Source organism: Trachemys scripta, chromosome 1, assembly GCF_013100865.1.
Source record: "Trachemys scripta elegans isolate TJP31775 chromosome 1, CAS_Tse_1.0, whole genome shotgun sequence".
Taxonomy (NCBI): Eukaryota; Metazoa; Chordata; order Testudines; family Emydidae; genus Trachemys; species Trachemys scripta.
In genome coordinates, this window is record NC_048298.1 from 28,141,834 (window position 1) to 28,155,242 (window position 13,409).

Here is a 13,409-nt window from a genome sequence, read left to right on the forward strand (position 1 = left end):
GAGCAGTACCATGAGAGGAGTCGAACAGGAAGAAGGCAGAATTGAGAGCTTTCAAAGTTTTGGCCCTAGCAAGGGGACATGGGGGTGTCACTTGAGCTCCCCACCTCAGGTGCCAAAATGTGGGCTGGCCCTGCCTGAATCCCAAGCAGAGATAGGCACCTAACTACCTTTGAAAAGGGTAGGGCTCTCAGTGCAATTTCCTAGTGACTAGCTTAGGCCGCTCTCCACTCACTATCTGGCTTCTGTCAGTCCCATTCTTAGGTGCCTAACTCTCCTCATTTTTTGTATAGGGAGCCCGAGTGCTGAACTCTGGGCTAGGATTCCCAGGGCCGCAGGGTGCCTAAAGTTGGGTGTTGCAGTGCTGAGCCTTAGTCCCTGCTGTAAGCTCTAGCCTCAGCAGGATACTGTGTAGAGGAAGAAGGGATACTGGTAAGGAGAAAGAGGCAGATAGATATTCAATACCTAGCCCTCCCAGTCCTTGTATATACCTGCCTCTACTGTGAGTAGCATCTGTTGTGTGCATCGCACTATATACATATTTTTTGCTTGCAGTTGAGAAACTGAAATAGACTAAGGCGGCAGTGACCCTGTCCGGGGTTTTTCCACCGCTGCCTACTATCAGCCTCATAAACTAGGACTGACTCAGGTTTTCTCGGTGACTCCTGCCGTGTCTTGTTACCGCCCACTCCCCTCGCCAGCCTGGCTAGGTCCCAGGGTCAGGAGCGGTCCGTGCACCAGGCGCAGTCCCAGCGCTGGCTGCAGGGTGTCCGGGGACAGAGGACTTGCTAGGCATGCGAGGCGCAGGGTCAGCCTAAGCACAGGCTCTTACATGCACGCACTGCGGTGGGCTTTGTTCTCCCCCTTTCCCTCGGAGAACCGGCTGCCCACACCCCCCTCCGCGGGGCCGGTGTACACCGGCTGCCCCCGTCCCTTGTAGCCAGTAATCAGCGGCTGTCGGCCCCCAGCCTGCTCCGGGGCGACCCCAGACACGTGACTAGGCGGCTCCCCAGGCCCGGCTCACGTGAGGGACCTTTATCATTAGCTTGGGCCCCGGCCGCTCCCCGCCCCCTGTTTACATTTCCCGCCCCTTTCCCTTCTCGCTCAGGTTCGGGCATCAGGTCAGGGCCGAGGGACTTCGCTGTGGCTGATGCGCATGCGCCGAGCTCCCGCGCATGCTCAGTAAGAGCCAAGCGGCCCCGCCCCCCCGTGCCGGCTCCGCCCCGCCCGGCCAGCTGGGCTCGAGTCCCCTCCCCGCCCGCCCGAGCCTCCCTCCGGCTCAAACTCCGCCTGAGCTCCGGGAGCGGCGGCCGCGGCTGGTAACTTTCCCCTAAGAGCGGGCGCGGGCAGGACCTATGCGCCCCGGCTGATCGCGGCCCCGGCAGGGCAGCAGCAGCGGCCCCGAGCCCGCCCCCTGGCCGGGCGGGGGGCGCTGAGCGGCGGCGGTTGCCCCATGTCCCGCAAGGCCAGTGAGAATGTGGAGTACACGCTGCGGAGCCTGAGCAACCTGATGGGCGAGAAGCGCCGGAGGCAGCCGGACGGCTCGGCCGGCTCCAGCGCGGCGGCGGCCGGGGAGCGCAGCCTGATCGCCGCCGAGTCCTGCTCCAGCATCAACAGCCAGGCGTCCGGCGGGGAGCTGGAGCGGGCGGCCCGGCGGCAGTTCCAGCAGGACGAGACCCCGGGCTTCGTCTACGTGGTGTCGGTGTTCTCCGCCTTGGGGGGCTTCCTCTTCGGCTATGACACCGGCGTGGTGTCCGGGGCCCTGCTGCTCCTCAAGAGGGAGCTCAACCTGGGCGCCCTCTGGCAGGAGTTGCTGGTCTCCAGCACGGTGGGCGCCGCCGCGCTCTCGGCGCTGGCCGGCGGGGTGCTCAACGGGCTGTGGGGCCGCAGACCCTGCATCCTCCTGTCCAGCTGCTTCTTCATCGCGGGCGCCGCCCTGCTGGCCGCTGCCCAGGACAAGGAGACCCTGCTAGGGGGGCGCATCGTGGTGGGGCTGGGCATCGGTGAGTCCTGCGCTGCCAGCCCGCTCCTCTCCCCCTCGATCCCCGCCGCTTCCCCTTCCCTCCTTGGCTGGCTCCTTTCCTTCCCTCTACTTCTCTGCCCCGGTTCCCCCACCCCCTCCTGCGCCGCGGCTTGTCCCCTTCAGTGACGCGTGACTTTGTTTCAATAACTCGGCAAGTCTGACCTGAGCGCTGACAGTCGAGTTCACAGAGGAGCCGGGGAAGCGCGGGGAATGAGGGTGCTTTGGATCTGCCCCCACCGCACAGGTCTCCCTCCAGGGAAATGCCACTCCCGGCTAGAGTGACAGGAGTTGAGGTTACATGGGAGGGGCCAGCACTGTTCCGCTTGGGGCCATCTGGCTACCGGCACTGGCCCTCAAAAGTGGGCAACCCCTCACCTAGGGCTGACATGCTTATTGTGTAGCCTGAAAGTGAGAGTCTTTCTTTCCCCTGTGTGCTGTGGAGGAATGACGGGTTTTATCCTGGGCTCATCACTGTAGTATCTGAGTGCCTTCCAGTAGCATATTAAGCAATGTAGCTACATATCTGACCTGTGTGGTTAGTTCTCTCATTGTCTTCCCCAGAGAGAGAAGCGCTGGCAGTGGATTGACTGGTTTTGTTAGTTTTTTTTTTTTTTTTAAATGTAAGTATACCTGTTGCTATGTGTGTATTAGAGAAGGCAAGGTCAGAGAATGGGCTTTGTGCTTAGCAGAAAGCGGTGAGGCTTGTGATGGAATGCTAACTGGAGCTCTGCAGTGGACTCCTATGGCGTTGGGCAGGTTGCGCGGCCTATCTCTCTCCCTTTTCCCATCTGTAAAATGGGAATAATACTACCTCCTAGAGTTGGTTATTAGGATTAATGTCTGCATAAGGCTTTGAACCTGAAAAGTGCTATATCAATGCTAAGTATTTGATGAATGTGAGGATAAATATCTGTCCCACCACTTCATTCAGGCTCAGTATCCTGGTCTGTGTATTTGGCCAGTTTTCTGATTCTCCTCCATTTACAGTAGATGACTATCTACATGGGTGCTCTCATTTGTTAGAGAACCATTTTCAAAGCTGAGTGTGGAATGTTGCTTCTCATGAAATTGCCTCCATAGATTCTTACTTCTGGAGTCATGTGCCATGCCATAAAAAGCATTAAAGCAGATAGCTGTGGGAGGAAATGAGCTGTGATGTGGGGGTGGAGTGGCACCTGGATATTTTATGAATAGGTTTTTAATAATTCCAAAATTTGTACAGAATGAGATACATTATCTCCACAGATCCTTATTCTTATTTACATACCATTCAGTGTAGTTCTCTAACTTACTCAAAATATTGATTAGGAATATGACTGTGTGGAGATGGAAAGCAAGTTTATTAGAAAGTAGTAGCTACCCAAACCACAAAAGAACATATCCTTAGGTCAGGTCTACTCTAAAAAGTTAAGTTGACCCAGTTACATTGCTCACGAGCCACATAGTTAAGTCAATCTAACTGGAGGTCTAGACAGCACTAGAAAAATTCTTCTGTTGACCTAGCTACAGCTTGTCAGGGAGGTGGATTAACTACAGTGATGGGAGACTCGTTGCTGTAGTGAGTGGCTATGCTGAAGAGAGACAGCCGCAGATGCGCTGCTGCATTTGTTTAAGCGTAGACATAATGTTAGACTGTTCACGTTGGAGCACCCCACAACCATTTTATGGTAGTGCAAGTCTCAGGCAAATATTTTAAGAAATGTGTTTTGGGAACATCATCTTTCTTATTGGCCCACCTAAGAAGGGAGGAGTGCTGTCCCTTCTGGCTCATTCAGTGGAATGGGGGAGAAGTTGTTCTCTGCTATTCCCTTCTCCAGCTTCCAGGGTGGGTTTGTTTTTTTGAGGGTCCTCCTCTATGAATATCTCCCTTGTCAAATCTAGAGGCAAAGAGTGATCAAAAGTAGAGAATATGAAAAAATAGATTCTTGATTAACACACTTAAAGAATGTGTTAAGGTATCTAACCTCATAACCTCTGTGGTTCTCTGCTCTGTTTTGCTCCATTGGATACATGCTGAAGGTATAGCTATGAAAATACACTAATAAGCTAGTAGAAGTTCTTTGGTTCAGCTAGACAGCATTTGTTTTAGAAGCCAAAGAATCAGGATTTAGATTCCATTAGTGCTGCCTTGAGCAATACGAATTGCTATTTTGTTTGTTTGTTTTTGGTGTGTAGTTCTTGATACACATCTGTATGGACTGTACATACAATTAATTCTACCTGATGGCTTCTTTTCCAGGGTGTACTGGATGAGCTTAAAATGTGAGCAATACTTACTCCATTTTAATCTTGATGGGGGGAGCGTCTGCTACATGTCAAATGAGTCCTAAATAACACTTTGTTTCTCTAATATTCTGGGACCCACACAGTTACAACACTGCACTCCACACACTTCACTCTTCAGTTGCCCCACCTTCTCCCCAGACTTAAAGCTTTTATCGACACCATCCTTCATCTAAGGAAGATTGAAGGGCTCCAAAGATCCGATCCCATCCAATGTGGCTCCTTTGGTTTTTGGGAGATCATTCTTCCTTATGTGTGTTGCACTTTCAGCTGTTGTGTAGAAAAACTCAGTTTGAGGCTGAGTGTTTTCTCAGCTATTGAATGAGCCCGTTTTTTTGAGAATTCTGTAACTTGTTACCAACATACTTGCTGTGATGCAATTCAGTTTTTTTAAAGAAAAAAAGTTAAACTAAGTCTTAGTCAATGTGTTCCAGTTAAATTTACTGCAGTGATAATGTACAAAACAATCAGAATGTATACTGTATGCCCTGGATGGAAAGCTTTTGATGCACCGTTAATACCCAAAAATATTAAGGTTGGGAATGATTTTTTTTTTTTTTAACTCTAGGCCCTCATACTTTGTATGTGGGCTTATTTCTATATTGCCTACAGTGTCATATGGCAACATACATTGTATGTTATTTGGCCTATATGTTATATCAAGTGCAATAAGGAAAATTGCATAATTACCATAAATACTTGTTTCTTTTATAATGTTCTGACAGTAATTGGGGTTTATGAACAACTGAAGATTAGATCTAATTTGTGCTATTTATCTTTTGCATCTGAAAAGTTTAACTTTATTTTTGTTCCAGCTTAGGGCCTCAATGTAGTCCATTGGCAAACTTCTTTTGACTTAATTTACTTCAATTAATTTCAGTGTCAACGAGACACTCTTGTTGACGCTGACATTAGTGCTGCACTCAGGATTGTCAAGGACTGTCTCAAATCTGTGTTTGTACCATGGCTTCTAGTTTTGGCAGGCATTGTACCAGTCCATATCAGACGAGATGCTGCTATGGTCTTGGTGTACAGCAAGATCCTGATTGCACTGGACCTGCCAATACAGCAACACCTTAATCCACTGCCACTCTCTGGACTCCAATCCAAGAAGCCTTTCTGGACACATGTGTCAACACTACAAGGCAATGGAAAGGACACTAGCACTTGCTGGTTCAAATCATGGGCCACTTGTGACATCCCAAACAAAGACCTGATTCAAGATCCAACAAAGAGGTCCCGGGATTCTGCCTTTCCCATACTCAGTGGACTGCACTCAGCGATATTCAGATAATGCACGAAGGTGTGGATATCGCTTCCACAAATGGAAAGATCAAAGAATTAAGAAATTGTGACTGGTGAGGAACAAATCATGTGATACATCATGAATAGCTGTCCAATTCATGCTTACAGTGGTGACACCAGGGGGATCCATTTAGCTACCCCAGAAGCATTAGAATGGCTTTCGATTCTCAAAATGCAATTATAATGCCAGTCCCTTGCTTTTCAAATGCCATACGAAGAAGATTTACTTCAATGGGACTAGGACAGACTGGTCCTTTGATTTGATTTGTTTTTGTGTTTATAGATATGTACAGGCTTGATTCTGCGCTCTCTTGCAAAGGTGTTAGTTATGCTGGTGTCAAACCAGAGTAGTAGTAGATTTTGGCTCCATATTTTTGAATGCAATATGGCTTTGTGGGTTGAAGTACAGACTGGAAATCAGGAGGTCAGGATTTTATTTGTGATAGTCACAGATGTCCTGTGTCACCTTGAGTAAGTGACTTTACCTCTCTGTGCTTCCCTTTTCCCATCTGTACAGCAGAGATAATGCTAGTCTTGCAGGGCCTTTTAAAGTAAATGTGCTGAGATTCTTGGATGGAAGGCACTGCAGAAACTGAATAAAATTGTTGACCTCTTTCAAATGTGGCGGTTCTTTATACATGTGATGATATTTTGATATTGCTTATTTTTTTAGAAAATGAGAAGTTAGTCATTCATTCATAACAATCTGAGCAAAAATGTTATTAATAGAATATGTAATGATCCCAACAGGATTTGAACAACCCACAACCTTCTGTATAAAAGTAATGATGCTCTTATCCAGCAAGCTCTACATAATTTTTTTTTGTTAATTTTGGAGTTTTGAATTAGCCACCAGAGGGAGCTTGGATAATCTCATGAAAGCAACAGAAATTTGGAGATAAGCAAAATGTAGACATTTTAGTCAGTATTTCTGTCAGTTCAACCAAACTGGAATCCTGGTATTACATATGAAAAGAAAAGGACAGCAGATGAACAACAGCATTTATTCCTCTTTTTGCCATATATTTTTGCATAAGAAGTGTGCTCATTAAAAAGATTTATTTATTTTTTTTTGTAATGTTGTTGGAAAACAAGTGTAACAGAACTGGGTGTGTGATACAATTCATTCCTGTATGAAAAGCAATAGCAAGGCAGAAAACCACTATATATCCTGCTAATCTTGCAACGTTTAAACCTAGGCTAATTTCATCTGTATGCAATTTTTATATTCTGGTGGTTATCTAAGATGCAAGTCTCTCTTTAGCATTGTCTATATCCCCAGTCCTTTTCAGAAATGAAACAGCAGGCTAGGAATGAATGGTCTTGCATTTGAATTAGGATTGCACTGTTGCAGGTGAATGACAACATTTGGGATCAAAATAATCTGCCTCTGTATGAAAAAAAGGTAATATTCAGGACTTTGTATGCAAATTGAACTTTCTTCTTTCTGCTTCTACCCGTGTACCATTGCAAACTATGGATTGTACCCTCCCCTCAGCTACCTAGTAGAGCATATTTAGTGAAATGAGTTGAGTTAACGTACATGTGCAATAGCTGTGGTGTGGTCTGAAACGTAGTGAAGTTCACTAACTCAGCTCATTCAGTCCTAGTGCAACAGTGAGGCCTCCATGTACACCTCTACCCCGATATAACGCGACCTGATATAACACGGTTAAAGCAGTGCTCCAGGGGGGCGGGGCTGCGCACTCCAGCGGATCAAAGCAAGTTCGATATAACGCGGTTTCACCTATAACATGGTAAGATTTTTTGGCTCCTGAGGACAGCATTATATCGGGGTAGAGGTGTATTAAAATAGCCATTTTTTTTTCAGGTTAGTATTCAAGTTCTTAGAAAACTTGATCTTCACAAATATTGAAAATGAAAATCTATAAACGAGGAGCATTGAAAGAGGGAGTATCTTTGTTTGTTTGTTTCTGTCGCCACACTTATTCTTTCTGGTTTAAATAGGGTTACCATACGTCCGGATTTTCCCGGACATGTCCGTCTTTTTGGGCCTCAAATCCCCGTCCGGGGGGAAATCCTAAAAAGCCGGACATGTCCGGGAGAATCGGAACATGCGGGGCTGGGGGTGCCGGGCCGGGGGCTGGCCCAGGGCCCGAGCCGACCGAGGCTGGAGACGCCGGGGGGGCCAGACTGGGCCGCGCCTCCTCCCCCCACCCTTACCTGCTTCAGGCTTCCCGCAAATCAAATGTTCGCGGGAAGCAGGGGAGGGGGCGGGGGTGGGACGGGGCCGGGGCCCCGTGGAGTGTCCTCTTTTTGGACACTCAAAATATGGTAACCCTAGGTTTAAAAAAACTAAGTGTCCACAGTGAAGCTTTCCCTTCTCGCCAGTGACTTGCATTAGGAAACATTTCTGGGAAAAAGAAACTTACTGTCCAAGGATTAGCTGAATAGTCTTTCTATTGCGTTAGCTCCTAAACTATACATAGTCCTTATTCTTTAGATTACAATGTGAAAAAAAACTGAAGGGTGGTGAGGAAAGGGAGACTGCATACAAAGTGAACGGGTTCATGAATTGTCCATGTCTTGTTAATTCCATGGATTCCTAATTACATATTCATATTCTAACCTAGTTTTAGATGGTTTGGGGGGGTTGAGATGGCAGAGATGAAGGGGTTGTTGGAGTAAGAGTGAGTAGAAGAAGGGAAACTGAGAAGTTAAGTGGGGAAAAAATGAGATGTCTGGAAGGTCCTGACTTGACTTGTTATAATTTCTTTATTTTCTTTTGTATGTGGTTGGTTTACTGTAGTCAGTAGCTCCCCATGATAAGGGAAGGGAGAAACGTTTGTTACTTCTCTTGACATGAGTAGTTAGCCAAATTTGCGGTGTTGGGGTTTATTCCAGTTAGGAGAAATTGATAAGTCAGCTAGTTATCTTCTTTCATGTAATCTTGTTTATTTACAAAGTACTCCTTCTGGTATTCTTCACCACTATGTGATGTAGAATTTGCATGGAATCAATGTTCCCCATAGAACTTTATTTTTCCTCACAAAATTTGTGATTTTCCCCCCAGCACTCCCACCTGCTGTCAGTCCCAGCTGCCTTGGGCTGACAGCAGGAGTGTCATTATATTGTGTCATTTTGACAAATAAAATATGCAGAATTTTAAAATATTGTGCACAGAATTTTTAATTTTGATGCAGAATATAACAAAGAATATACATGAAGTCCTGTATCTTAGAATACAGTAGGGGACAATTTCTCTGCTCAGTGTTAGAAGCCTGCCTTTTGAACCAGCACTCTGCACCAAAGTGTTTTTTTTTTTTTTTTTTTTCTCTTTTTTTTTTTTTTCTCCCCTCTTAGCTGTCTCACGGCCACGTTACCACCACTTATGTTACTGTCTGCTTAGCAGGCTTTCTACTTCTCTCTGACTCTGTCCTGTCTCACTCTGATACCCTTACCCAAACAACACCAGCTGAGCCCTTGCCCAAGTACCGTCAGGAATTTGAGCTGTGTCTACGCTGCAGTTAAAAACCCATGGCTGGCCCATGCTGGCTGACTCATGCTAAGGGGCTGTTTAATTACAGAGTAGATGTTCTGGGGATAGAGCCTTGTCTTCAGCCCAGGGACCCTGCGAAGTGGAAGGTCCCAGAGGTCAGGCTGCAGTCCAAGCCCAAATGTCTACATCCCAGTTGAACTGTCCCACAGCCTGAGCCCATGAGCCCAAGTCAGCTGTCATGGGCTATCTATTTACTGTGTAGACCTACCCTGAATGGTCTTGGATGTGTCTTTGTTTTGGCTGGAAACATGCTTCTGTGTTGTGATGAAGTCCACTTAACTATCTCAAATACCTGATTACAATGGCTTCCTTACACGTAAAAATGTAAGGTGGTAGTTACGCCTAATAACAAGGTTTAACCTATGCCATAGCACTGTACTGCTGAAGCTGCTTCTGGCTGTGTCAGCCCTCCTGAAGCTCACAAAAAGAGGGTCTTTATCACCATTTGAAAAGTTAGGGAAAGTAGGTATGTCAAGAGCAACTTGCCACATTTAGTAGTGATGACAGAATCTCTGTCATCTCTCACTTCCTGAACAGTGCATCAGCAGGCTGTGTGCCTGCACTCCATCGGCTGGTCTGCCTTCTGTGCTCCCCTTCCCTCTGCTTCCGTCTTTTCTGCCAGTTTGAAGCATACCCTTCCTGTGACACCAGCACTCAAAATGCTTACCAAATGTAGGAAATGTTTGTAATAGATCTTTTCAGCCTCTGTACTTCAGATAGATTAAATAATTTAGGTGTGTGTTCATATTCATGTTAGCATCCTTCTTCTGGATCACCATCCTGTCTTGTAACCTCAATAAGACTAATCAATCTACTGGAGGAGGCCAGGGTTAGGATTAAAAAGGGTTGGGGTATAATTGGTGGAGGGTCTCCTGAGGGAAAGACTGAGTCCCCTTGACAGCGAAGGTCAGCACCAAATATAATCTTGATATTAATGCTTGACCAGAGTATTGTCAATATTTAATACTGACCCCATTTGTACTTCACTGTTTTAAGATGTTGTTTCAAATGCCCTGGACCACTTTTTATACTGAAAACACTGCAAAATCCCCACTAACAATGTGGGTTTGTCCCTCTAGTAGCTACACAATATGTGGAGGTTTGAGCCTGCTCCTGCCTTTTGAACTAAAGGCCTTAGGACCACATTTTTAAAGATACACATTTACCCTGATATAATGTGAGCTGATATAACACTATTTCCGATATAACGCGGTAAAGCAGCGTAGCGAGGGGGGGGCTGTGCACTCCGGCAGGTCAAAGCAAGTTCGATATAACGCAGTAAGATTTTTTTGGCTCTCGAGGACAGCGTTATATCGAGCTAGAGGTGTATTTGGCATTTAGATGTGATAGGTGCATAGCATGATTTTAAATAAATAAGTATATATATATTTCCTCCAAAAAGGTATAGGCGCTTAACTCCCCTGAGCTGAAGCAGTAGAGGCTCATGCTTTTAAATCTAGAGGTCTGGGCTTCATTTCCCCCAGAGAGGTGGTGTCATTGTGAACAGCCCTATAAGGGGCAAAGACCTGAGCTATCAGAATGGGTTACATACACCTCATGACCAGAGATGCTCATCCCAAGCTTTTAGAGGTCCATAGCTATTCAGATCCTCACATGAATCTGAAGGGATTCAGTGCCTGCATCTAAAAGTATGAACTGCTAGTGCATGAGCTGAAATACAGGTCCATTAGCTCAAAGGCAGTATAGACTGCCTTTGAGCTAATGGGTCATAATTCAAAATGATCTGGACAAATTGGAGAAATGGTCTGAGTTAAACAGGATGAAGTTTAACAAAGACAAATGCAAAGTGCTCCACTTAGGAAGGAAAAATCAATTTCACACATACAGAATGGGAAAAGACTGTCTAGGAAGGAGTACGGCAGAAAGGGATCTAGGGGTTATAGTGGACCACAAGCTAAATATGAGTCAACAGTGTGATGCTGTTGCAAAAAAAGCAAACATGATTCTGGGATGCATTAACAGGTGTGTTGTGAGCAAGACACGAGAAGTCATTCTTCCGCTCTACTCTGCTCTGGTTAGGCCTCAGCTGGAGTATTGTGTCCAGTTCTGGGCGCCGCATTTTAAAAAAGATGTGGAGAAAGTGGAAAGGGTCCAAAGAAGAGCAACAAGAATGATTAAAGGTCTTGAGAACATGACCTATGAAGGAAGGCTGAAAGAACTGGGTTTGTTTAGTTTGGAAAAGAGAAGACTGAGAGGGGACATGATAGCAGTTTTCAGGTATATAAAAGGGTGTCATAAGGAGGAGGGAGAGAACTTGTTCACCTTAGCCTCTAAGGATAGAACCAGAAACAATGGGTTTAAACTGCAGCAAGGGAGGTCTAGGTTGGACATTAGGAAAAAGTTCCTAACTGTCAGGGTGGTTAAACACTGGAACAAATTGCCTAGGGAGGTTGTGGAATCTCCGTCTCTGGAGATATTTAAGAGTAGGTTAGATAAATGTCTATTAGGGATGGTCTAGGCAGTATTTGGTCCTGCCATGCGGGCAGGGGACTGGACTCGATGACCTCTCGAGGTCCCTTCCAGTCCTATAATCTATGAATCTATGACTCATAAATGACTGTCTGTGATGTAGCCCTTACAGGGGGACAAAGAGCCCCATGATTTAGGATAGGTTACAGTTGCATCTTCTAAAGACTTCTAACCTCATAGTAAGCAGCATATTTGTTATATTGCAGCATCCCAAACCCTCTGCCATTGTATTGACGTAACTCCTGTACTGTTTCCATAGTTTGTCATAAGTAGCATTGTGTCAACATACAGGATGTTAACTTTTAGGAACCTTAACTACTAATACAAAACATAAGACCACGTTTAACTCACACTTGTCCTAAATGCTCATACCAAAGAATTGTACAAGTTCAATTACATTCCTCAGACTGTTCTAGTGCACTTATTAATAAGAGATGTGAAGAAAATGTGACTTTTTGGAAAATATTTGGCCACATGGAGCTTTTTGAAATAGTTATAACTAACCTCCTTATTATTTTTTTCTTCAAAGTGCCCTAGGAAATTCATGTAGCTCATACATGAATATGCATTTGAAATTGATCTTTTAATTCAGCATAACTTTCAAGTTATCATGGAAATCTGTGTGCAAACTTTACTATGGGGTACTAGAGTTTCATTGTACAAAAAATGTTTTATATTATAATGTGTAGATTAAAGTATTTCAGTTCATGTAATGAAACATATACCATAAAACACATGCACCTCTTGGATCCAGGTTAGCATGTTGTAAAACATCAACTTTTGCGCTTCCTGACTGTAATTTTAACTCTGCAACCTTAATGTTATATTAGCATAACGTTTACATTTAACTTCCTGTGAGGAGGGGGTTGCAGAGGAGAATTGTCCCTGTTTAAAAATAAAAAAATAAAGTAGTTGAAGACCAAATTGTAATTTATTTATTTATTTATTTTTTAACACACATTGCCAAATCCATGCAGTTATTATATATGAACTCATTTTCGAAATGCATTTTTTCCAAAGGGGGGAGATCAGTGACATCAGTCTAGCAAACATGAAGAAAATTATGATTTTTATAAATTACACAATGGAACTTCAGCAAAACAAACTGCTTAAATGGAACGGTTTATAAACAGTTCTGAGTATGTATATGTAATAAAAAAAAATCAAGGGTATTACTGAAAGGCAACCATAACAGTAGCTTGGAGCTTTGGCTGCACTATAACACTTTCTGGTGTGGATTATTAGAATTGAATCTGTATGTAATTTTACTCCTAAGAGAGTACTAATGTATATCTTACACTTACATCTACAGGGAGGACAAAATTCTAAAACACTTTTCTTATTAATTATTAAAAGTTGGCATTGAAATGCCTAGATTATTTTTTTTCTTTTGAGCTGTGAGAATCACTAACATTTTCATGGTTGGATTCAGATATTTGACCTGATCTAGAAGTCCCTTTTCAATAACAGTGGTTCCATATTCTTGTGTAAGCGAAGTGAGTGAAGTTTCAGAAAACTAGGTTCCGTTAATCTTTAGGAATTACATTCAGTAGAAATGTAGCATTCTGCAGCTTAGAGGCCCAATACAACAGCTCTGAAAAGTGGGGTGTTTTTTCAGTTGGATTTGCTTACCAAACTGTATCAGACAGATTGCATCTTTGCTATACATATCAAGCATAGCATCTAAGAGGAAAACTTACCTGTGAATTTACAACCATGTATATGTTTTTAAAATATAATTTTACAAAATAGAATGGAAAATGCATGGTAAAGACTTCATTTTGTTTGCTT

The 13,409-nt window shown here is 44.4% G+C and overlaps 1 protein-coding gene across 1 annotated transcript in view; it reads left to right on the forward strand.

The window, feature by feature from the left end:
- Window positions 1-1,264: 1,264 nt before the first annotated feature.
- Window positions 1,265-13,409, forward strand: part of SLC2A13 (solute carrier family 2 member 13) — a 329,713-nt gene continuing 317,568 nt past the window's right edge. Inside the window, exon 1 of the mRNA XM_034766891.1 lies at window positions 1,265-2,000. Within this exon, the coding sequence (XP_034622782.1) occupies window positions 1,451-2,000 (550 nt within the window). The 5' untranslated portion in view covers window positions 1,265-1,450. The remainder of the gene's footprint in view (window positions 2,001-13,409) is intronic.